The following is a 23955-nucleotide window of genomic DNA, read 5'->3' on the forward strand; positions in this document are numbered from 1 at the left end:
TGCAGCACTGGGGATTTCTAGAGTGCTCCATTTGCTTTTCTTTTGATTCAAAAATACGTTGTTGCCATCTTGCCATCTTTTGCCAAGTAGGCCAGTTTTTGTTAATCTCATTGATAATCTATCCAGTTGAGGAATTTAAAAACATCACAATACCTTAGAGCCGAAGGAACCTGAATTGAGATAATAATTTTAACCCCTTTATTTCACAGATGGAAAAAAGGAAATGACTTACCTAAACCTACCCATTGCATTACTGAGAGATTGAAGACTAGGCCTTACATCTCTTGTGTGCCTTCCTTACAGTTCCCGGGTTTCCGCATCGAGGTATGAATTATAAGAAGTGATGCTTGCCAAAAATACACGTGGTACAATAAGCTCAGAAATGGCTGTAAACTGTAACCAAAAAGTAAGGCTTGAAAACAGACACACAAAAAACCAACTTGTGGTTACCAAAGGGGAGAGGGAAGCAGGGAGGGGCAAATTAGGGATTAACAGACACAAACTAATATGTATAAAATAGATAAGCAACGAAGATATATTGTATAGTACCCAGAATTATAACCATTATCTTGTAATAACTTATAATGGAGTATAATCTGTAACAATACTGAATCACTATGCTGCAGCCTGAAATTGATATTGTTAGTCAACTGTACTTCAATTGAAAAAGAAAAGAAAGAAAACATGACTTGGTGAAAGACTGACAGGATATTTGAGCTCTAACCTGGCCAGTTCATTAAAGAAAACATTTAACCTGGTCGCTAAATTCCTTGTCTTTCAAATGTAGTTAGGCCAGTTGATGAGAACATTTACATAGTACAAATGTGTAAATTTCCAGACCTTTAAAACACAAATTTGTGTAAAGAGATTTACAAAGTGCCAGCACATAGTGCTAAAGTGTTTTTTTTTTTTAATTATTTTAATTAGGCCAGTCTGAGAGCCTAAGCAAAGTTCTTAATCAGCGAGGTGACAGAATGTTACCAGAATTTTATTATTAATCTGGTTGTGAATTACTGAATAGATTGAGGAGGTGGGGCTGGAGCTGAGAGACTAGTTGGATGGCAACTGCCAGAGTCCAGGAGGGCATCCAGTAGGCTGAGGTAATCAGACGTGGGAGGACAGTGGTTTTTTTTTTTAAATTTTTAATTGAAGGATAATTACAATATTGTGTTGGTTTCTGCCCTACATCAACATGGATCTGCCATAGGTATACATATGTCCCCTCCTTCTTGAGCCTCCCTCTCTCCTCCCACTCCACCTACCCCACCCTCCTGGGTTGTCACAGACCCCCGGTTTGAGTTCCCTGAGTCATACAGCAAATTCCCACTGGCTCTCTATTTTACAGATGTTAGTGCGTATGTTTCCATGCTACTCTCTCCATTCATCCCACTCTCTGAAAGTGTTCTTTCCTTAACAACGTTCACGGCATATGCAAGCTCGTTATTTAAAAAGAAGAAAAAAGGTCTTATGAGTGTTTTCTTCATTGTTTTTTTTTTGAACCAGTTACTGTAGAAGCCTGGGAGTCGAGAAGAGCGCATCTGCAATTAAACCAGGGTTAGAGTCCTAGCTTTATCCTTTTCTAATTATGTAATATAGAGGAAATCACCTAACCTCTCCTGAGCCTCAGTTTCTTTTCCTCCGGAATAAGGGCAACAATCCTTACTTGGTAGAGCATTCGCGTGCACAAAACCAAGTGGCTTAAAGCACCTAGCAATGGCGCTCACTGGTGGCTCCCGCCTGCCCCCGGGGATCCTTCGGGCTGGGGCAGACGCGCCAGGCCCGGAGAGCGGTTCTACCTGGAGACCGCGGCCGCGCACTCTGGTCCGGAGCCGAGCTGACCTCCGAAAGCCGGCCCACCTTGGCCCAGGCTTCGGGCGGGATGGCAGAAGATAACCCCGACAGAGAGGCTCGGGGGACGCCCAAGGGAAGCGGGCGGCTCGGGGCAGAGAGGCGGCGACGGCGTTGGAGGCTGCGACGGCGTTGGAGGCTGCGACGGCCACCCCCCGCGCCGCCGTCAGCGAACTCCCCGCGAGTGCTGGGCCGCGCTGGCCGCGTTTGAAGTCTCCGGCGCGGCCGCTGGTTGGCTGGCGCGGGTCACGTGGCCCAGGCAGGAGTTTCCCCGACAGCTGGAGGCTGCGTGGGATCCGGCGGCGGCTCCGGAGCTCGGCGGCGCGGCCTTCCCCACCCCCTCCCTCCCTCCTCCCCGCCCGCTTCCGCCGGGCTTATTATCCTCCTTATTGACAAACAGAGCGGCTGCGGCGGCGACTCTCGGCGTGCGTTTGTAGCCAAGTCATGGGAGACAAGAAGAGCCCCACCAGGTAACAGCGCCCGGGCCCCCGGGCCTGGACTGTGCAGGCGGCGGGGCCCTTGCGCCGGGCTTCGGGCGGCCGCCTCGCTCGCCGCCGGGGCAGCGGGGCGAGAACGGGGGCGGTGCCGCCGCTGTGCGAGCGCTGCCGCGTGAAGGGCCGGCGCCGGCCGCCCCACAATGGAGCCGCGATGGCGGCGGCCCCGGGTGTCCAGCGGCGGCCCCGGGTGTCCAGCGGCGGCCCCGGGTGTCCAGCGGCGGCCCCGGGTGTCCAGCGGCGGCCCCGGGTGTCCAGCGGCGGCGGCTCCTGCTGCGGCCGCGCTCGCGCCCCCGCCTTCCTGACTCCCCTCCCCCTCCGAGCGGGAGCCTGGCGCGCCGGGGACCGGCGGGGCGGGGGTCGCGGCACTGGGGCTGGGGGCGGGGCGGGGGCGGCTGCGGGGCCCGGGCGCGGCCCGCTGGTGACCCCGCGCCGCGTCGTGTCCGGGTTATGTCCTGCAGGCCGAAGCGGCAGCCGAAGCCGTCCTCGGATGAGGGTTACTGGGACTGTAGCGTCTGCACCTTCCGGAACAGCGCCGAGGCCTTCAAGTGCATGATGTGCGATGTGCGGAAGGGCACCTCCACCCGGTGAGTCCCGGGCCTGCCCCGCGCGCCGCCAGCCCCCGGGGTCCCGGCGCCGAGGACGACCCTGCGGCCGCCGCCCCCTCCCAGGATACTGGCAGACCCGGCTGGCCGAGGCGAGAGTGAGGTGGTGGCCGCGATAGGAACTGGGTCAGATTGATCACGACCCGAGCGATGCTTTGCGGTGAGGGTAATTGAAGAGGCTGTAATGTTTTTTGCTGCCAAGAGAGAATAAATTATTTAAGGGAGGCATTAGCTCTACCGCGATTAATTTGTGTCGCTGGATGTAATGCCACCCCCACCCCCTCATCCGCACCACATTTTGTGGATGAAATAACGTTGGCTGCATTGTTGTGTTAGTGTGTAGGAATCAGAGAAATATCATGAAAACCTCTTTAGAAGCAAACGATCTAATTTAATTTCGTTCCTCGAAAAAAGTATCTGATTAGAGAATACACAATAGATTAAGCTTCCTTTTTTAATATAGACTCTGGAAAGGTCAAATCAGGGATTTGTGTAGTGTTTTAAATCTCAGTTCTCTAATGTTTTATAAATAGTTGGAGGTGAGCCCAGTCACAGAGACACATTTTTTTCCTGAAAGTATCTGAATATCTTTAGTTTGATTAAATGGCAATCTATTTTACTATACAAATGAGATAAAATGATCTCTGCCTATTTTCAGTCTTTATTTCATTGTCAGCTTACAGTATGATAACAGTCTTTTAAAAAACCACTTAAGTGTGTTAAGTGGATAAAGAAGATCATTCAGGAGATTCAAAGTCAGTGACATTCTTGAACTGCCAGCACTTAGTTGCTATGATTTGTGGCCTGATATTTAGAGGGCATATATTTTTGATTAAAGTTTCTTGGAAAATGAATTATCACGAGTATACAAATGCAATATACTGTTGCTTTTGAAAAGGCTATATGATATTAACCTTACGGGAATATATTCAGTAGAAGGTATGATTCTAAAAACGAGGAGATATCTTGATTCTAATTAAATTTTAAATGTAGAGACATAAATGGTTATAAAAAACTTGAAATTTTAAGATTTGCTTATTGAAGCTAGCTGCTTTTGACATACCTGTCTTTTTGTAAACCATAATATGCTGTTTGTATAGTCTCATTAGATTCAATAAATTAAATATTTTCCTGATATCTTTTAAAAAGCAAACTTTCGAACAACTGCTAAATTCAAGGGAATGTAATAGAACATACGGAAAAGGAAAAAGCACCATTTGCTGAAATCAATGTGGTAGCTATTTTTGGACCCGTGATTTAAGTATTTTGAAAAGCAAAGTATCTTTATATCTTTTAGTTTATATAAGGTTTGATTTGGTTTACATTATATTTGTTTATCAATGTAGTACTTTGTACTTTTTAAAATGCTCAATAAACAATGTTAAGAAAAGGTAGGAACTTTAATGTGGAGATAGATATAATCTTAACTTCTGGTACGGTATTGTTGCTTTTTGTTGTTCCCTCTCTATGTTCTTGTAGCCATTAGAAAAATACTGAAACTAGAAGAGCCTATATGTTTATTTGCAGGGACAGCAAGGAAGGGGGGAAGCTGGTGTCCTACTCCACAGCCAGTCTTGGGGTTAGAGGAACCCTGAGAAATAGAGTAGGTGGTGGCAGCTCAGAAGAGAAGAAACAGGCCGAATACCTGGCACCTGGAAGAAGAAGGAATATAGTGCACAGGGGAGTTGGCCCAGGACAGAGAAGTGGGCCTAGTTTAAAAGAGGTTTGAGGCCCACATTGGGGGCCCCTGACATTTTTTACCAGTACATCTGAGCTCTTATAGATCCAATTTTTAGTGGTGGAAACATTTCTTGAGAAGGACTCAGAGAAGCATTGTCATTTGGATTGAAACTGAAGAGGCTCTGGGCAACTCACCAGAAGTCTAAGGGACACTCTGTTCCTAAAAGTAAGTGTTCTACACTACGACCCTCTCAGCTGCTTCCTTCCTCTCTCTGAATTTGTCTCTTCTCTTTTGATTTTGGCCCTAAGTTAAACCTAAGAGCTCTAATTTCTCTGTTATTTGTTACTTTTCTCCCACTGTTTCTGAAATGCAGAGTGGAATCCATGTTTGGAGAGAACAATGGAACAGGGCATTGTTAATAGGGCAGATATTGATCGCACCACAAAATATTTGCCTCTCTGGTAATGTTAGAGATACAGAATTAAAGGACTACATGATACTTGGAGGAGCAGAAGTTTCAGTAGTTGGAAGAAATAATTCTCTACGACTGACATGTTAATTAGCAGTTAGGGTAATTTCAAGAATGAGGTTGGCGATTACCAAGGCAGGGACTGGATAGCTGCAGAGCAGAAGGAGGCAGTTTGCTAATGACTTGTTTGTGAGACTGACAGACGGGACTTCAGTCCCTTGGGTCAGACTGATCTTTGAACTGATTCTGTCTTAGTTGCCAAATGTGAGGCCATGTCTAAGCCAATCCCAGACGTTTGAAAAACTTTTCTTTTTAAACCTCCAGAGAAGATGGAGTCTGTGGTCTCCCTTTAAAGTCTTTCCGACAGTCTTTTTTGTTTAAAGGAGATCTAGTTCAAATCCTTTTATATTGCAACAGAAGATCTTTTCCTTTGACAATATCCCTGGTAAGTCATGTTTTTCTGCAGAGTAGTATGAAATAAAATGGAGTTATGTTCATAGCAGAGTTTCAAGATGAAATGTGATTTGAAGTAACTTCAGTTCCTAAATTGTTAGCTTCTTTAAATGTATGCCATTTCCCCAGTTGAATTGCAATTTTGTACTTGCTGGCCTTAATTAGTTTAAATTTGATTAATTAAAAAAAATCTAAAATCTAAATAACTAGATAGTTCCAGTACTGAAAATTTTATACATTGTCCTTTTGTAATAGAATCAATGACAAATGTCAGTCTGCCAGGAAAAATTGAAAAAATGACAGTGACAATTACTATTAAAAGTGCTACACATTTTCCTTTATATTTCACATTCTTTTAAGGCAATAATGGCTCAGATATAAGTCTAAGAAACTTAAAAAAATCAATTATCAGAGAAAAAGAAGTAGTATAGTATGTGTGAGGTAGTACAATCAATGTGTTGAGTTAGAGTGGTATTTTATTGCCACTTCATATAGGAATGAAAATTAATGCTTAATTCAGATTATAGATATTTGAACATGAAAGTTGATAGAGCTATTTGGTTTTGAACTGTGATCTAAATGAATACTTACAAAACACCTAGCCCAGAGCAGGCTTGCAAATGTAATTTCTAGTATAATAGGTAGTGTTATATTTTCTCAGGGTAAATTGTATTAGTTCCTTTGGGTTTCTCAGAGATGTTATAAGAATGATGAGAAAGATTTCATATATTAGCAAGAGCACTAGGTGTTATAGTAGGAGTTTGACCATGAATTCTTATTTTTAACCACTTCAACGTTCAGCGATGTTTATTGAACATCTTATTTTGTCCTGAGGTTGAGCTAGGTACTAGACTTACAGTGGTGAACAAAATACATACTTGTTTCTTCTATAAAATTTTATGATTTGCTGTCAGTTCAGAAACACTTCGAATTGTACCCAATTCTATACATGAGGTCGTATTAGTAATTCTTTATGTGTGGGCAGAAGAGGTGAATTTTTATTAAAAAAAATAGTGTTTATAATTAAATACAGCATTATGGTTAGGGTTTGACTGTTGGTAAAAAGAGTGATTTATTTTAGTTTCTATAAAATGGAAGTAAGTGATAAAATTCACATTTTTTTGAAGAAACCTTAAACCAGTTATCATCTGATAAAAATCTTTTCAGTGTCATTGTTGTCATGCTTGCTTTCTGTCTTCTAATTTGAGGCTTGGCACAGATTTCATCTAGACTCTTGTGTGAGAATGTGTAGAAAAAAATTGAGGACCATCTCAGGCAGTCTGTTTTTCAGAAATGCAGGGTTCTGAGCCTCCCTTACCTGAGGAACCTTTCCCACTACCACACAGTTATTGTTCATAGACTTCTGATTCTAAGAGGTTGGCTTGTTTGTTTTTTTCTCTACATCTTGGGTTAGAACGATTTTGTTGTTTACAGAGGAGTTTAAAAGTGATTAGTGTTTGGTTAGTAGTGGTTTTCAAAGTGTGAACCCCGAGAGTCCCTAAAGACTTCTTAGGGAGTCTGTAAGGTCCAAACAGTTTCCATAACCATTCTAAGATGTTGCTTCCCTTTTTCACCGTGTTGACACTTGAGGTGGTGGTGCACAGTTAATGCTGGGAAACATTGTTGGCTTGGGGCTCTGCTGGTGGCTCAGTGAATAAGAATCCGCCTGCCAGTGCAGGAGACATGGGTTCAATCACTGATCCAGGGAGATTCCACATGTCTTGGAACAACTAAGCCCATATGCCACAACTGCGGAGTACTAGAGCTCTCTAGAGCCCAGGAGCCACAAGAGACGCCGCCACAATGAGAGGCCCCCGCTGGCCACAGCTAGAGAAGAGCCTGTCCAGCAGTGGAGACCCAGTACGGCCAAAAGTAAATAAATAAAATTATTAAAAAACCCAAACCTGCTAGCTCTTCAGTGGCACCACACTGCTGTATTCATTGTAATCTTCACCACCACGCACATGCCGTAAAAATAATGCTAGTTTCACTTTAGAATATCCTTCATGAAGCAATAAAAATGATTAATTTTAGAAAAGTCTCGTCTCTTTTAAAATATTCTGTCTGATGAACTGGGAAGTACAAGTAAGGCATTCCTGCTGCATACCAAAATCATGTGGTTGATTCACGGGAAAGCAGTTTTGTAGTTGTTTGAGTTTTGAGCAGAACTAGCTTTTTTGATAGAACATTACTTGAGAGAATACCTGGCAAACTGTGGTTATTCAGACTTGGATACTCATTAGATATTTTCTCAAAAATGAACATAGTCTGTCTCTGCAAGGAAAACAATGGATGGTATTTGTTGCCAGTGAAGAAAACTGAGCTTTCAAGTGAAAAATTTTGAAAACTTGTAACCTCTATATTGAGTTTAAGAGCTTCCCAGTACTTTAAAGATGAGGTTGAATGGTTATATCAACAAATATAATTTCTGATACTTTATCATAAAATTTGTTATCATTTGGAAGATTTGCATAACTCAGTAAACCAGTATTTCCCAATTACCAGTGTATTATGTTATAAAACCATACATAGATAATCCACTTAAAATATAAAAGAACCAGTGGATTTTAAGGGAACCCTATGAAAACTTCACTGATGTGGTTCCAGATTCACATGCAGCTAACCTTTGAGAAACAACTCCTTGTTGTGTTTTTATGTACGTATCGAAGAATATCCAGTTATCTGAAAAGGCTATTAAAATATGCCTCCCTTTCTCAACTACAAATTTGTGGGAGTCAAGATTTTCTTCGTATTCTTAAAAAAACACATTGCATCAAATTGAATGCAAGAAACAGTACGACAATCCACATGTCTTATGTTAAGCTGAATAGTTGAGTACCACTAAAAATACACAAGTACACAGTTATATTTGTTTAGGAAAATAATAGTTTTTTTTTCATAAAAATACATTAAAACATTTTAAAATGAAGTAATATATATTTAAATTTTTCTGTTTTTATTTTCAGTGTAGTAATTATTTCTTGGTTTAGATAAGAGCTAGATAAACAAAAGCTCTTTTAGCGTTTACGAGTATAATGAGATCCTGGGACCAAAATACTTATGCACTACTGGCGTAGAGTTTTACTACCTTGGGTTTCTGTATGCAGAAGATGTCCTTCATCAAGCATTCTTTCCTTTTCTTTTGTCCTTAGTTAAATGACAGCTCTCAGACATAACCTAGTGACCCCTAGTGACCTAGTTGTTAAACTCAGAAGCCTAATCTCAAGTCTTTCATGACATTTCAGCAGTATTTGATGTTGGCAGCCTTTCCTAAAAATGTAAGTTCCCCTTCCTTGACGTCTCTAACACTCCTTTTTCTTAGTTTTTCCTAATACATTTTGAAATTAACTTTTGCTTACCCAAAATTGACTTCTCTCTATTCCTTATTTTGTATGGGGCATAAGCTTTATGGAATTTCATTGTCTCAACTTTGATTCATCAACATTTGATCTCAATTCATCATCCTCCCTCATGTCCAGTCTTTTGGCTCTTTCTCAAATCTGTCCTTTTTACAGTTTTTGTTGTTAGAGTTAAGAAGCCAGTATCATTTCTCTCATGAGTTATTGGACAAATGGATCTCTTCTCAAGAACACTACTAATGTTCTCTTCAGCACTTTTTTGAAACCTATGGGATTATTTTGATTACTGTGTATTAAAAAAAATTAAAATCTTTCTAGTGACTGCTGAATAAAGGTTGAGCTCTCAAGCATGATATTCAAGGCCATGACAACCTATGTCTAGATTGCCTTGCTAGCTTTAGTTCTTGCTATGTATCCCAGCCAGGCCTGTGCTGCATCAGCACTCAAGTATTCCTGTCAGATGGTGCTTCTAAAAAGAAGTCCTGTGGGATTGCAGCCATCCCTGCACCCACTCCCACTATCATATTGATTCAGTGTATCTTTTTATGTGTATGTATATGTGTATATAATTACTTCCACAGAACACAGTACTGTGTAGATGTTTGCTCTCCCCAGCAAGGACTATCTTACTTTGCTATCTCTGAAGCTAGTAAAGTACTTGGAACATTTTAGGCATTTAAACCTTGTCAGTTAATGTTCTTTTAAATTTGTTGCTATTTGCCACCAGGCGTTGCTTTTCCAATAACTTTAGAGATTATCTTTGTAAAAATATGATTGGATTATTTTGTCATAATTTGTTAAGTATATATTAATCCTTTGTGCATTTAAAAAAATTTTTTTGCAATTTTGCCGTATAGTAAAAGCACTATTTTTACAGTTGGATTAGTAACTGAGATGACTAATTCTGAGTATTTGTTTAAACATGGAAATAGTATTTTTATAATACAGTATTTGTTTCGGCTTCCCTGGTGGCTCAGAGGTTAAAGCGTCTGCCTCCAGTGCGGGAGACCCGGGTTCGATCCCTGGATCGGGAAGATCCCCTGGAGAAGGAAATGGTAACCCACTCCAGTATTCTTGCCTGGAGAATCCCATGGACAGAGGAGCCTGGCAGGCTGCAGTCCACAGGGTCGCAAAGTGTCGGAGACGACTGAGCAACTTCACTCAACTGAGATGAGTAATTCTGAGTATTTGTTTAAATGTGGAAATAGTATTTTTATAATACAATATTTGTTTATTTCAAAGATCAGATAGAAACAAAGAGCTTAGCATATGTCTTATTTCTATTACCATGTTTTATTTGTTCTTATACACATTCTTAAAAGCATGTATGTGTACAAGAGAAAATACAACTTTTATCTCAGTTTTAGTACATTTTTAGCTTTATCATTTTTTGTATTGACATATAACATGTTTCATGTTTTAACATTATTTCAAGGATGATATTGTACATGAATACCTTAACATTTTTAAGGTTTAACTTTGGAAAATTCTGTGTTTATTATCTCATTTACACCCTTTTATTCAGGTCTTGTTATTCACATTACTGAAATTTGCATACTATAGAAGTACTTCTTGACTGTACTGAAATCATAAAAGAGTACAACATATTATCAAATATTTTTTATTACTCGATTAAATTGTAAGTTCTCCGTTGAATATTCAGAGTTAAAATAGTTAATGTCAAGAGCCTATCAGAAACAGAAATATACTGAACATAAATTTGTAATATTTGAGATTGTTTAATTAAAAAATAGTTTAGAATTCAGATTTTTGCATTTGTTTGAACTGTACTGACTTTAAAATTAACCAATGGAATGAATTAAATTTAATTATAATTAAAATGGCACTAATTTTTACCTTATGATTGAGGTAGCATTGTTTTATCTATCAACATTACTTTTAAAGATAAACCAGTCGTACAAATTAGCAGGTACCTGTGTAACTATAGAAATTAGTTGTTTTTCAGCCACTAAGTCATGTCCAACTCTTGCGACTCCATGGACTTGCACACCAGGTTCCTCTGTCCTCCTCTGTCTCTGGGAGTTTGCTCAAATTCACGTCCACTGAGTCGGTGATGCTATCTATCCATCTCATCTCTCACTTCTCCTTTCCTGATAGAAATTAGGCAGACATTAAAAAAAAAAGAAATTTCCCTCATCTTGTGCTTCTTTTCTATTTCTAATTTTTGTGAGTCAAGCTAAAAGAACTAGTCATTGATATCTTTCTAGAATTTGTTATTTTGCCTGCCTTGTTAACTGCTTCTTCAAGATCCAGCTCACATACATAGTCTCTGTGCCATTCTCCTAAGTCCATCCAAAGCTTGCCTTCCTTTTTGTCTTTGTTCCTACCTCTCATTGTGATGTCTAACTTGAGCATTTCCTCATAAACCCCGGATTGGTTTTGTCATTCTCATGAAGCTGAGTATTTGAAAAAGTTGGAATTCTGATACAGTTTAAGTCAATACTTGGAAAAGAAACCTTCTGTATGCATGTATGAATTATTGGAAATAAATGATCAGAAGTGAACAGAATCTAGATTCTTAAATCTTCAATTGCATAACAAACACATTCCTGTTGTTCGTTGGGCAACATGTTGTCATTGGACATGTACCGTATGCCAGAAATTATGTTAGGCCTATAGAATTGTGGATGAGACACCAGTTCCAGCTTCTAAGAATTTGAAATCTAGCAAAGAAGATGCACAATATTTGCTAATGAGTAAACAAAAGAAGGAATTTAAAATTTTACAAGATTATCTAGTTTTTGGACATATAGTTTGTACATTCAAGTTGAGTATAAAAACAGTTACTGTAGTGGCCAGTAGTAAAGTGCTTTTGGTACAAAGTGTGCTTTAACATTGTGGCCAATTTCCAGTTTGATTGATTACCTTTCTCCTAAGAAATTTCAGCCAAATGAAGCTGCCACTTCATTGTTGGGTAAAACCCTCTTTCTCTTCATATGTGTATATATATGTATATGGGTATATATATATATGCATGTATGTATAAATATGTATGTTTTTAAAAGGGATTGCTGTTTTTAACAACATGTTTAAGGAGGAGAGGGGGTTGACAGAGGATGAGATGGTTGGATGGCATCACCGACTCAATGGACATGAATTTGAGTAAACTCCAGGAGATGGTGAAGGACAAGGAAACCTGTGTGCTGCAGTCCATGGGGTCACAAAGAGTCAGACATGACTTAGTGACTGAACAATGAACAACAGGAGGATGTTTCCTATGTAGTTGAAGATTTCAGAAGACTAAGATGGTTACTATGAAGACTATGACAAATTTACATAGGATGGATTGGATGAGGTTTATATATATTTTGTACTTATCCCAGGAACCATCTTTTTTTGAGAGTAAAATAATTATAGGACTGCATTATTAAACTTAAATGTCTCTTTTCTCAGCCGTCTTATTGGTTATATTGGCAGTGATCTTCATTATGGCACTCAGTTTTTGTTTTTCTAGCTTGTTTGTTTTTCCTTTAAAAATGTTGTTGAGAAAATTGAGTTAATTTCTGTAAAGCCTTTATCATTGTGGCGGGTACAAGTAAGTACTCACTAAATATTTTTTTAAAAATTTGTAACTTATTGCTAGCAAATTAATTCTTGGTTATTATAGGTTGTTTCTGTGGGTAGGAATTCAATAAAAGCAGTATCATTAAATTATTTATAATTCATGTAGTGCTTTACTGTGTTCAGAATGCTTTTGTTTATTCTTCCGTTTGCTCATGAAGCCACCCTGCATTCAGGAGGGGGAGATGGTCATCTAATCATAGTTTTATTGCTAGAAGCATAGTTTTTTTTTTTTCTTTTTTACTTCTAAATAAACCAAAGAAACACAGGTTTGTTTGACTCATCCTTCTGTCTCTGATAAAGAGGTTTATGAAACTATTTTATTTGGGTGAAAGATTTGCTATTCCTCTTTCTTTCGAAGTTAGATATCTGGCCAACATACTTTGGTACAAGATTGGCATTCTTTGGGGTATCAAGTTTTCATTCAGTGAAACCTGAGGTGTTTCTTTTTTTGAAAAAGACACATTTTCCTTAAATAGTGATTTTAATAAGTTGTAAAATATTATGTAATTGTGACTTTAAAAATAAATTATTCATTTAACAAATATTTACTGAACGCTTAGCTGTGTTTTGTTTATTGGCTTTTATTCCTGCTAAAATCTCTACCTTTTGTTACATGATATGTGATCTATGATTGATCAGTTTTAAAAGATTCAGTAGAGATTTCATTCTGTAATATTGTTTATTATTGAAATTGACAGAATTACTGAGACTTTTAAGAGCTGCCATAGTGTTTAGTCATTTCCTGAGAGAGGCTCTTTTTTATTTCTTGAAACCTTAATGGTAGAGGGCTTCCTAGATGGCCCAGCTTCCTAGATGGCCCAGCTTCCTAGATGGCAGTAAAGAGTCCATCTGTAATCCAGGAGACGCAGGAGACCGGGTTTGATCCCTGGGTCGGAACTGTCCCTTGGAGGAGGAAATGGCAACCCACTTCAGTATTCTTGCCTGGAAAATCTCATGGACAGAGGAGCCTGGTGGGCTACAGTCCACGAGGTCACAAAGAGTTGGGCACGGCTGCGCGCACATGCACCTAATGATAGAGAGAGAAGGTAGTCTGCAGAGGGATGTTTTGAGGGGTATGGGGCAGAGATGTTGGTATTAAAACTTCTGAAATTGTCGAGGCCATTATTGTTTCCATATCCTTTTGTTTGACATTTTCAGCTCAGTTTAGAGGATTCTTGTTGCACTGAAGTCTAGAGAACTGCCAGGTAACACATAGCAATATGCTGGTGAGGTCTTTTCTATGTGTTGGAACTCATAGCTCTAGCTTAGTTTCTTGACCAGTAAGAAAACAGGCCTGGAAAGATTGTGACCTGTTCAAGGTCAGTAGCTGGTTAGTGCCAGGTTCAAGTGTTTGGATTTCTTTAAGTCTTTTTTATTACCTTGCTGTGGTAGCTTTAAATTTGCTAGCAAGTAGTTTCTTAAGGATTTCTTCTGGTGAATTTCCTATGCCTGTAGCTAGTGTTGTACACCTTGAAAACTTCTAACATTAAACCTACTACTTATAACTAATACAAGAACTTATGTTAAAATTTGGGCTAGCATTATACTGAATGAAGAACAAAATGGCTGTTGTTTTCCTTATTTTAGGTAGTATTTTTGAAGTTAAAATGTTAAACTTCATTTTGATGTCTTCTATAATAATGGTTATTGTGCTATATATTCTGACTTCTTTGATACCATAGTATTTCTTAGGAGAAAAATCCCAGTAAATATTATTTCCCTCTTTTATTTGTGATACAAATACTAAGAATCTCTAATAGTATAATAACAAATTTGAATGTTTGTATGTATGTGTATGATAAAAAAATTTGTACAGTTCTCTGATAATTTTTAGGCAAGAGTTGAGAGTCACTTCATCTTTACATATTTTATAGTCTGATCACAGCTCTTTTATACAATATCATCCTTTATAGGATATACTAATGATGATAAAACTACAGCAGCAGCAAGTAGATAATATTCCATGCCAGAGAAATAGTTGCTCAGGAAGTAGAGCTCTATGTGTATTTTCAGAGTAGGCAGAGTTGTTTTAGTTGTTTTTCACCTTTTTCCATCCTTTTATTTACTTTTTGTCTACCCAAGGCCCAGAATCTGCTTGGTAATGATTTATAGCCTACTTTCTGAAATGTTCTGATTCCTTTAGGTTCTTATTCCACCAGCAGTTATTCCTTTATTAGAACTTTCATGTTTTAGGTAAATCTAAATAAAATAATACTTTCAAGTATGAATGTAAATAACCTGAGCATGGGGGATAGAACTATTTTTTTTCTTGAAGACAGTAACTCTTTTTGATGATAAAAGTACTACATACTTATTGAAGATACTAAAGCATAAGGAGGAAAATAGGAATGCCCACCCATTATGACATCTCTCCAGCCAGAGAGACGTTAGCACAGCATTGAATGCACAGCCATCCATTCTTGCAGCTGCACTGCTTGTTCAGGGCTAGCTCTGGCAAGGCTCCTTCTGCAAGCTTCAGGAAATAAGGAGTAAGGAGGAGACGGGTTTACTGCTTAGAATCAAGTAACACGTTTCTTGGTGTAGAGAGAGCTGTTTTTTCCTTTAGAAGGGTGCAGAGGTTTTGAATTGTGCTCTTTGGAGCCCTGAGATCTCCTGAAGTTGTCTCAGTGGCTGCCAATAAAGCAAACACGTGGGGCTTTGTGTTCCCCTACTCTACTTCATCCAGATCATCTGTGCTCTTATACATTTTGTTGTTCAGTTGCTCATCATGTGTGACTCTTTGTGACCCCATGCATTGCAGCATGCCAAGCCTCTCTGATCCTCACCATTCCCGAAGTTTACCCAAGTTCATGTCCATTGCATCAGTGATGCCATCCAGCCATCTCATCCTCTGTCATCCCGTTCTCCTGCCTTCAATCTTTCCCAGCATCAGGGCGTTGTCCAACGAGTCAGCTGTTCGCATCAGATGACAAAAATGCTGAAGCTTCAACTTCAGCACCAGTCCTTCCAATGAATATTTAGGGTTCATTTCCCTTAAGATTGACTGACTTGATCTTGCTGTCCAAGAGAGTTTCAGGAGTATCCTCCAGTACCACAATTTGAAGGCATCAATTCTTCCACTTTCTGCCTTCTTTACAGTTCAGCTCTCTCAACTATAGGTGACCACTGGGAAGACCATAGCCTTGACTTACACATTTTACTTATTAGAATTTCTCTTAATTTTTATTTCCTAAACGTGTTCAGCTATCAGAACTTTTTGAAAATCATTGTCCTGTTCCATCCATTCTACCACTCAAATTCTGTTCAGCACAGGCTGGATTAATTGTGACTAGACTTCTTAGCCTCACATTTCAAAGGGAAGAGCTAATACTGACTTTTGTATAGTGGTGGGGGAATTTGAAGCTTTTCCCTTTGAAAAGCCTTTTTCTTTCTCCCTCCTTCCCTGTTCCTTTCCTTTTTGTTTACCTTTCTTAGACATTTTTGCTCTTTTTATTTTTTAAAGACATTTTTGCTCTTTTTTTTTTTTTTTTTAAGACCAAGGCTGGTAAGGCCCAGAGCTCTAAAATCATTTATTAGATGCATAATGAGCAATGCAACTTACAGGTGAAAAATACCTTAAGTTCATAATGTCATCAAGTTGTACTTTAAAACTTAGTAAGACTGTTTCATCGTCTATATGAACGTGGTTATCAGATTTGCTCAGTAGGCTAGTTTTTTGTAAACTTCATGTCTCTGGTTCTCACAGCAGTTTTTTGGTTCCTTGGTAGTGTACATTTTAATTGTAATCTTGCCACCTTCCACTTGTGTAGAGTTTCATTATACTTCTTTTTAGTGCAGGAAAATATACTGTTTTATTTTTTTCAAATGTGTATTTGTTTTTAATTTTTATCTGTACTCATTATGATAACAAAAAGCAAAACAAAAGAATGTTGATATTTATGAGTTGCTTGCAATTATGTAGTATAGTGGTGAAGAGTTTTGATTCTGTAACTCATCTTCTTGGACTTACATATTAGTCTCCACTTACTGACTATGTGAACTTATGAAAGTTAATAACTATGAACCTGTTTCTTCATTTGTAAAATGGAGATGATAGTAACAACCAAGGGTGGTTGTAAGGATTAAATGAGATAATTTTTGTAAAGTACTTGGCACAGTGCCTGGCATACAATAAGTCCTCAGAAAATATTAGTTGAAACAGTCAAATACCTGAGTGGTGATATCATAGTAGACTTGTATATAGGGGTATAACAATCCCTATTGTCAAATGTGTGGGTTCCAGTGGGGTGACTGACAAAACCAGAACAAGTGTCTTCTACTGAAAAATAATATTTCATCAGATTGCCTCAGGGATGTTTTCTCCTCTTACCTCCTTCCACCTCTCCCTGTTTCTTCCACCTCTCCCTCTTTCTTCTCCTCCGTGTGTGTGTGTGTATGTGTATGTGTGTGTGTGAAGCTGATGTGGACTGTCATAGAAACATTTGGACCTCACCAGTAAAAGTTTTAACCTCTAGGAAGTACTTTGATAGTATAGTAGTGGTAAGGAGTTGATATAGACTTAAGAATTGAATAGTTAAAAACAGCCTTTTTTTTTTAAAACTAAGAGTAAGTGTATTTTCATGTATTTGCGCAAACTCCAAGAGATAGTGGAGGACAGAGGAGCCTGATGTGCTGCAGTCCATGGGGTTGCAAGGAGTCTGACATGACTTAGTGACTGCGCAGCAGCAACAAGTCTGTTTTCAAGGTTGGATTGACAGGCAGCTTGGTCATGGTCTTTTTAGGCCACTGTGACTTCTTGTTGATTATATTATTTCCTCTGCTTCATACTCTGCTATTCGCGACAGTTTCTTTCTTATTCTTTATGACTGCTCAAAGCATCATCTCTCTCAAGAAGCATTTCTTTATCTATTAGGCTAGAATGAATGCCCTTTCAATTAAAGTGTTCTGTGCAAAATGTGATGATCATATGTATACAGTGTACTGAAAATATTTCATTTTGCTTCCCTGAACTGTATTTCCTTGAGAATAGTGCCACTGATACTGGATTCACATTTTAGTTTAAATCCCAAATATGCCATTTATGGTCATATAACCATAGGACTCTGTGTTGATGATTAAATGTTATAATTGATATAAGAAACTTAACATAATTTTTAGTTAATAACAATGATAATAATTGTAAATGACATTAATAAAAGATCCCAATGTCTGTCATTGTGTCTTGCGTGAAAGTTGCTTAGCCATGTCCGACTTTTTGTGACCCCATGGACTACACAATCCATGGAATTCTCCAGGCCAGAATACTGGAGAGGGTGGCCATTCCCTTCTCCAGGGGATCTTCCCAACCCAGGGATCGAACCCAGGTCTCCTGCATTGCAGACAGATTCTTTACCAGCTGAGCCACCAGGGAGGCCCATAGGTACTGACAATGCTTAACTGAATTGCAAAGGCTGTTTATCATTTATCTGGTTCTATTGTTCCTTTAAACTGTTTGCCACTTGTTTTTAAGGAACACTGACATCATTTCATTTCATTTTTTGAACTTTTGAGTTGGGTGGAGTATTTACTTCATAAAAGAACTTGTGTTAACCTAAATTACCTCATACACTTTTGCAGCAGTTCAAAGTGTTTTCTTTTGCCATCAAAATAATGCATAGTAGAAACCAGAGCAGGTAGCATTTTATTCTGTTTAAGTCATGCTTACTGTTTGTTGAATCTTAACTAGAGGTAGGGAAACCATTTGGTGGAATTCATTGCAGTATGCTAGGCAAGATACAGTAGTGGTCTAAACAAAGTTAATGCCAATAGGAGAGAGAAATGAATGGATTCTAGATATGTTAAGGAGAAAATATATAGGCCTTGATGGATGGTTCAATATGGTTGTGGAAGATAGGAAGTTGGGTTTTAGAGAGGAAATTTAGAGAGTGTTCAGAGAGAAATTGAGGATAAAACCCAGGATTCTGGCTTAGTTATACAGCTAGGTAAATGGAGCTACTTTTCACTGAAAGGTAACAGGAGGAAGGACAGGTTTTGAGCAAGGAATATTCATTGGAAGGACTGATGCTGATGCTGAAGCTCCAGTACTTTGGCCACCTGAGGTGAAGAGCCGACTCATTGGAAAAGGCCCTGATGCTGGGAAAGATTGAAGGCCAGAGGAGAAGGGGGCAGCAGAGATGGAGACCGAAATAGCATCATTGACTCAGTGAACATGCATTTGAGCAAACTTTGGGAGATAGTGAAGGACAAGGAATCCTGGCGTACTGCAGTTCATGGGGTGAGAAGGAATCAGACGTGACTTGGTGACTGAATAGCGACAAATGGGTCACTTTTAGATATGTTGAATTTCAAGCATATGAGGGAAATATGAGAGGGTAGATATATGAGGCAGTTGGATATGTGGTGCTTACGCTTAGGAAGGAAATCAGAGCTATAAGTGTATGTTCAGTAGTCATCAGCATAGATGACCAACTGAAGCCACGAGAGTGAGGCAGATCAAGGAGAGAATAGATTGAATAGCATGAGAAAAGAGAACATAGGACAGAAACTGAGAAACACCATCACTTCCTTAAGGTAGAAGAAAAGCATCATATAAAGAAGAAGAAAGAAATGGAGGAGAAAGGAAAATTAACTAGGGAATAAAAAGCCCAGGAGAGAGTAATGTTATAGGACTAGAAGGAAAAGAATGTTTTCAAAAGGAGAGGATGTGGTTGGCCATGGCAAAGGGCTTTTACTTTGTCAGAATCTTAATTTTTCCTTTGCATTCTGTGTAATGTTTATTTTTAACAAGTGTTGCATTAACATTTATATTTCAAATTGTAACAAGAATATAATCCTGCATAGTGCTTGGGCTAAGCTTTCCATGATAGTCTCAACAATTCTGAATTATATCTATAGATTACATAAAGGAGGTTATGGATGTGATAGTTGGACTATAAAGAAAGCTGAGTGCCGGAGAATTGATGCTTTTGAACTGTGGTATTGGAGAAGACTCTTGAGAGTCCCTTGGGCTGCAAGGAGATCCAGCCAGTCCATTCTAAAGGAGATCAGTCCTGGGTGCTCTTTGGAAGGACTGATATTGAGGCTGAAACTCCAGCTCTTTGGCCACCTGACACGAAGAGCTGACTCATTGGAAAAGACCCTGATGCTGGGAGGGATTGAGAGCAGGAGGAGAAGCGGATGACAGAGGATGAGATTGGTTGGATGGCATCATCAACTCGATGGACATGGGTTTGGGTGGACTCCGGGAGTTAGTGATGGACAGGGAGGTCTGGTGTGCTGCGGTTCATGGGGTCGCAAACAGTCAGACACGACTGAGCGACTGAACTGAACTGAATTGAACTGAATTGATGGTAGATCAAGAGACGAGTAAAATTATGTTACTCTTTCAAGGAATAATGCTCTAATTATCTAGTTAAATCTGTAACTAAGCCTCTGCGTTTATAGGTAACTCCTGATTGTAGCTCTAGAAGTGAATAGAATTAATTTAAAAATTGGGTCCATGTTGGTATCAAAAATATTTTAAGTGGTAAGTATATTAACTTGGAACACTTTTGGAAAATTGCATTGTTAATTGTGGGAGAGCTTGTATAGTTTGAAGAAGTCCTTATCTTCTGTTTTTAGAAGGAATGAATAATAGTTTTAGATTAGCTTAGTAAGCAAATCATAATACTTTTCATACAATTCTACAGTTTGTTTGATCTCGAAAGTGATAGCCATTGTGGGGTATGTTGAATTTGATGTGATCCATGATTCGGATTTTTTTTTTTGGGCAAAATAATTTTGTGACCTTTTAATAGATGCCCTAGAGAAGGAAACAGCAACCCACTCCAGTATTCTTGCATGGCAAATCCCATGAACAGAGGAGCCTGGAGGGCCACAGTCTGTGGGGTGGAAAAAGGGTCAAACATGACTTAGGGACTAAACAACAACAAGCAGATATGTGCTAGCTAGATATAGACAAGCAGATATATAGCTAGATATAGATAAGCTCTAATAAGCCCATTTGTGGGGTATCTCTTTTGAGAATGTACGTTCATTTCACTATGATTCAGATTTTATGATTGCTGAATTAATAATATTTAGAATATAGTCAGTAGGTTGCAAACTATTACTCTTGACCTCAGACTGTTTGAGATTTATTGTTAGAAAAGTTTGCCATTGTTTTATAAAAGCAATTTTACACTGAAAATATGCACTTGTATTTTAGAGATGGTTATTAAAAATTGAATTGAAAATGAATACAGGGCTTTGAATCTCATTAATTTTAATATTACAGTCAGAAAAGGTGAGAAAAAAGGATGAAGTTGCAGAGTAAAGGTTAGACTTCTTTATCATGTTGACATTCAAAATAGTTAGCTGTTTGTTGTTTTTGTGTATTTAACTTGGATACTGACTATAATTAGCATATGAAGGACTAATGCTCCTAATATTTTGAACTAGGATCAGGAAAATATTTCCTTGAACTAGAAACTGTTAAGGATAGAGGAGTGAGTGAGTGAGTGGGTGAAAGTTGCTCAGTCTGATTCTTTGGGACCCCATAGACTATACAGTCCATCAAATTCTCCAGGCCATACTACTGAAGTGTGCAGTCCTTCCCTTCTCCAGGGGATCTTTCTAACTCAGGCATCTTCCCAACTCAGGAATTGAACGGGAGTCTCCTGTGTTGCAGGCAGATTCTTTAGCAGCTGAGCCACAAGGGAAGCCCAAGAATACTGGAGTGGGTAGTCTTTCCCTTCTCCAGTGGATCTTCCTGACCCAGCAGTCGAACTGGGGTCTCCTGCATTGCAGGCAGATTCTTTACCAACTGAGCTACCAGGGAAGCCCCAAGAATATGGCACCCCACTCCAGTACTCTTGCCTGGAAAATCCCATGGACAGAGGAGCCTGGTAGGCTGTAGTCCATGGGGTCGCTAAGAGTCGGACAGGACTGAACGACTTCACTTTCATTTTTCACCTTCATGCATTGGAGAAGGAAATGGCAACCCACTCCAGTGTTCTTGCCTGGAGAATCCCAGGGACGGCAGAGCCTGGTGGGGTGCTGTCTATGGGGTCGCACAGAGTCGGACACGACTGAAGTGACTTAGCAGCAGCAGCAGCAGATGCTGGGAAAGACTGAAGGCAAAAGGAGAAAGGGGCAGCAGAGGATGAAATGGTTAGATAGCATCACTGACTCAGTGGACAGGAATTTGAGCAAATTCCTGGGAGATAGTGGAGGACAGAAGGTCCTGGCATGCTGCAGTTCATGGGTTGCAAAGCATCAGACGTGACTTAATGATTGAACGACAACATATTCACTTTCTACAGAAGTACCTCATTTTAAGATGTTGTTTCTAAAATGTGGTGCTTAGTTAAAGGACTAGGGTGTTTGTCAAATTAGGAAGATCAGAATATTGAAGCTCAATTAATGTAATTAAGGTATCCTTAGGAAGAATGACTAGAACATAAAATGATATAAAACGCAAAACCACATAGCATTATGACAGTGGATAATTGGTCATGTTTAGCATAGTACAGGGTGGCTAAGAGTCGGAGATGACTGAGCGACTTCACTTTCACTTTTCACTTTCGTGCATTGGAGAAGGAAATGGCAACCAACTCAAGTGTTCTTGCCTGGAGAATCCCAGGGATGGAGGAGCCTGGTGGGCTGCCATCTCTGGGGTCGCACAGAGTCGGACACGACTGAAGCGACGCAGCAGCAGCAACATAGTACAGGAGGTGGTAGGAAGTGAGAGATGCTATTTGGCACTTGCTAGAATGGTGCTTTATTCTGGAGTTGTAGTAATGTAGGCTTCTTTATATTAACTACATCTTAAACTTAAAAATTAAAAAGCTTAGCTTGTAGATAACAGCAGCCAGTTTTCAGGGCTGCACACACAGACTGTGTGCACTGTGAGGGTCTGTAGTGCTTTGGCTCTGTCCAGATGGGTCGATGTGGGGAAGGAAACAGACCTGGAAGATGACGTCTGATTTGTTAGCAGTTTGAGGAGGTTCTAGGTATAACTGAGTTGGGTCTTACCTGCATTAGCCTTAGTTTGAATTTTCGAACCTAAAACCCAAGAACCAAATTCAGAATTAGGCCTCCTCCAGTTGGGACTCATGTATTCCTGTGAGTTCCTTTTTGGGCACCAAACTGATACTCACTTTGCAACTTTTAGCTTAATACTAATTACTTTGTGACACTCTCCATATTAGTTACCTATTGCTGTATAACAAACTACCCCAGAATTTAGTGGTGGAAAACAATCAGCATTTATTATACTGCCTCCCTCTCCCCCATCCCTTCAGTTTAGCAGGTGGCTCTGGCTCAGGATCTCTCAGGCCCAACTATGGAGGAGGGATCCATGTCCGAGCTCTCATGGTTTTCAGCGGCCTGAGAACGCCTGCTCCCAGTTACTCACACAGCTGTTAGCAGGCCTCTGGCGGAACTCTGGCTGTCACAGCATGACAGCTTACTTACCTCAAAGCACCGTATCTGGTGAGAGTCGCGAAAACAAGAGCCACTGTCCTTTATAATCTAATTTTGGGAGTGATATCCATTACTTTGGCAGCTTCCCTGGTGGCTCAGATGGTAAAGAATCTGCTGCAGTGCAGGAGACCTGGGTTGAAGCCCTGGGTTGAGAAGAACCCCTGGAGAAAGAAATGGCTACGCACTCCAGTATTCCTCCCTGGAGAATTCCATGGACAGAGGAGCCTGGTGGACTACCATCCATGGGGTTGTAAAGAGTGGGACATGACTGAGCGACTAACATTACTTCTGCTAAATTCTGTTCCCTAGAAGTGGGTCACTAAAGTCAGCCCATACTCCGGGGAGGAGATTACAGAAGGGCATGCATACCAGGAGGTGGGATCATTGTGGACCATCTTAAAGGCTGCCCGCCACAATGTCCTTTAAAGTTGAAAACCTTTTTTTTGTTGTTGTTATAGAATTTGTTATTGATAGGAAAGTTTACAGAGGAAACCCAGAATATAAAATGGATAAATAGCTGTTCTGTCCAGAGCAGGGGTTTTAGGAAGCTAGAGCTAACCTACTAGCATCCATCCCCTTCAGCTTTTCTGAACACTTTGAATATTAGTATGTTTACCATCTAATGTCCATCAGGAACATAAATATATACTATTTTCCTCAACCTTTCCTTTTATAATTTGTTAGCAGTTGCAGTTCTAAGATTCTAGCTTGTAACAATCAGGTTTTAGAACATGAAAAATGTTTCTGGCAATTTTAATAGTCTGGGGAACTTTCTTTACTAGTAAATCTAATGGAATACCTGATTTTGTAATGTTAGCAGATATAATTTATATATTGATAGGATAGTGATAGTGATTTACTTAGTAACTACTGTCTACAATGTTTTCTTAACTATTTCCAAATTGTATGTATTTTTAAAAAAATCACAGGTATATCAATGATATTTGTACTTCAACTTCAATATTAATGTGCTTCATATCTCTTTCATACTGCAAATCATGATTCCTAAGTGAAGTGAAAGCCACTCAGTCATGAA

The 23955-nt window shown here is 39.6% G+C and overlaps 1 protein-coding gene across 2 annotated transcripts in view; it reads left to right on the forward strand.

The window, feature by feature from the left end:
* The first annotated feature begins 2193 nt into the window (after window positions 1-2193).
* YAF2 (YY1 associated factor 2) overlaps window positions 2194-23955 on the forward strand; it is a 75912-nt gene continuing 54150 nt past the window's right edge. For both annotated transcript variants that reach the window (XM_052640506.1, XM_052640507.1), the window contains exons 1-2: window positions 2194-2318; window positions 2804-2929. In XM_052640506.1, the coding sequence (XP_052496466.1) occupies window positions 2293-2318; window positions 2804-2929 (152 nt within the window). In that variant the 5' untranslated portion in view covers window positions 2194-2292. The remainder of the gene's footprint in view (window positions 2319-2803; window positions 2930-23955) is intronic.

The sequence above is a fragment of the Budorcas taxicolor genome, chromosome 5 (genome assembly GCF_023091745.1).
Source record: "Budorcas taxicolor isolate Tak-1 chromosome 5, Takin1.1, whole genome shotgun sequence".
Classification (NCBI taxonomy): domain Eukaryota; kingdom Metazoa; phylum Chordata; class Mammalia; order Artiodactyla; family Bovidae; genus Budorcas; species Budorcas taxicolor.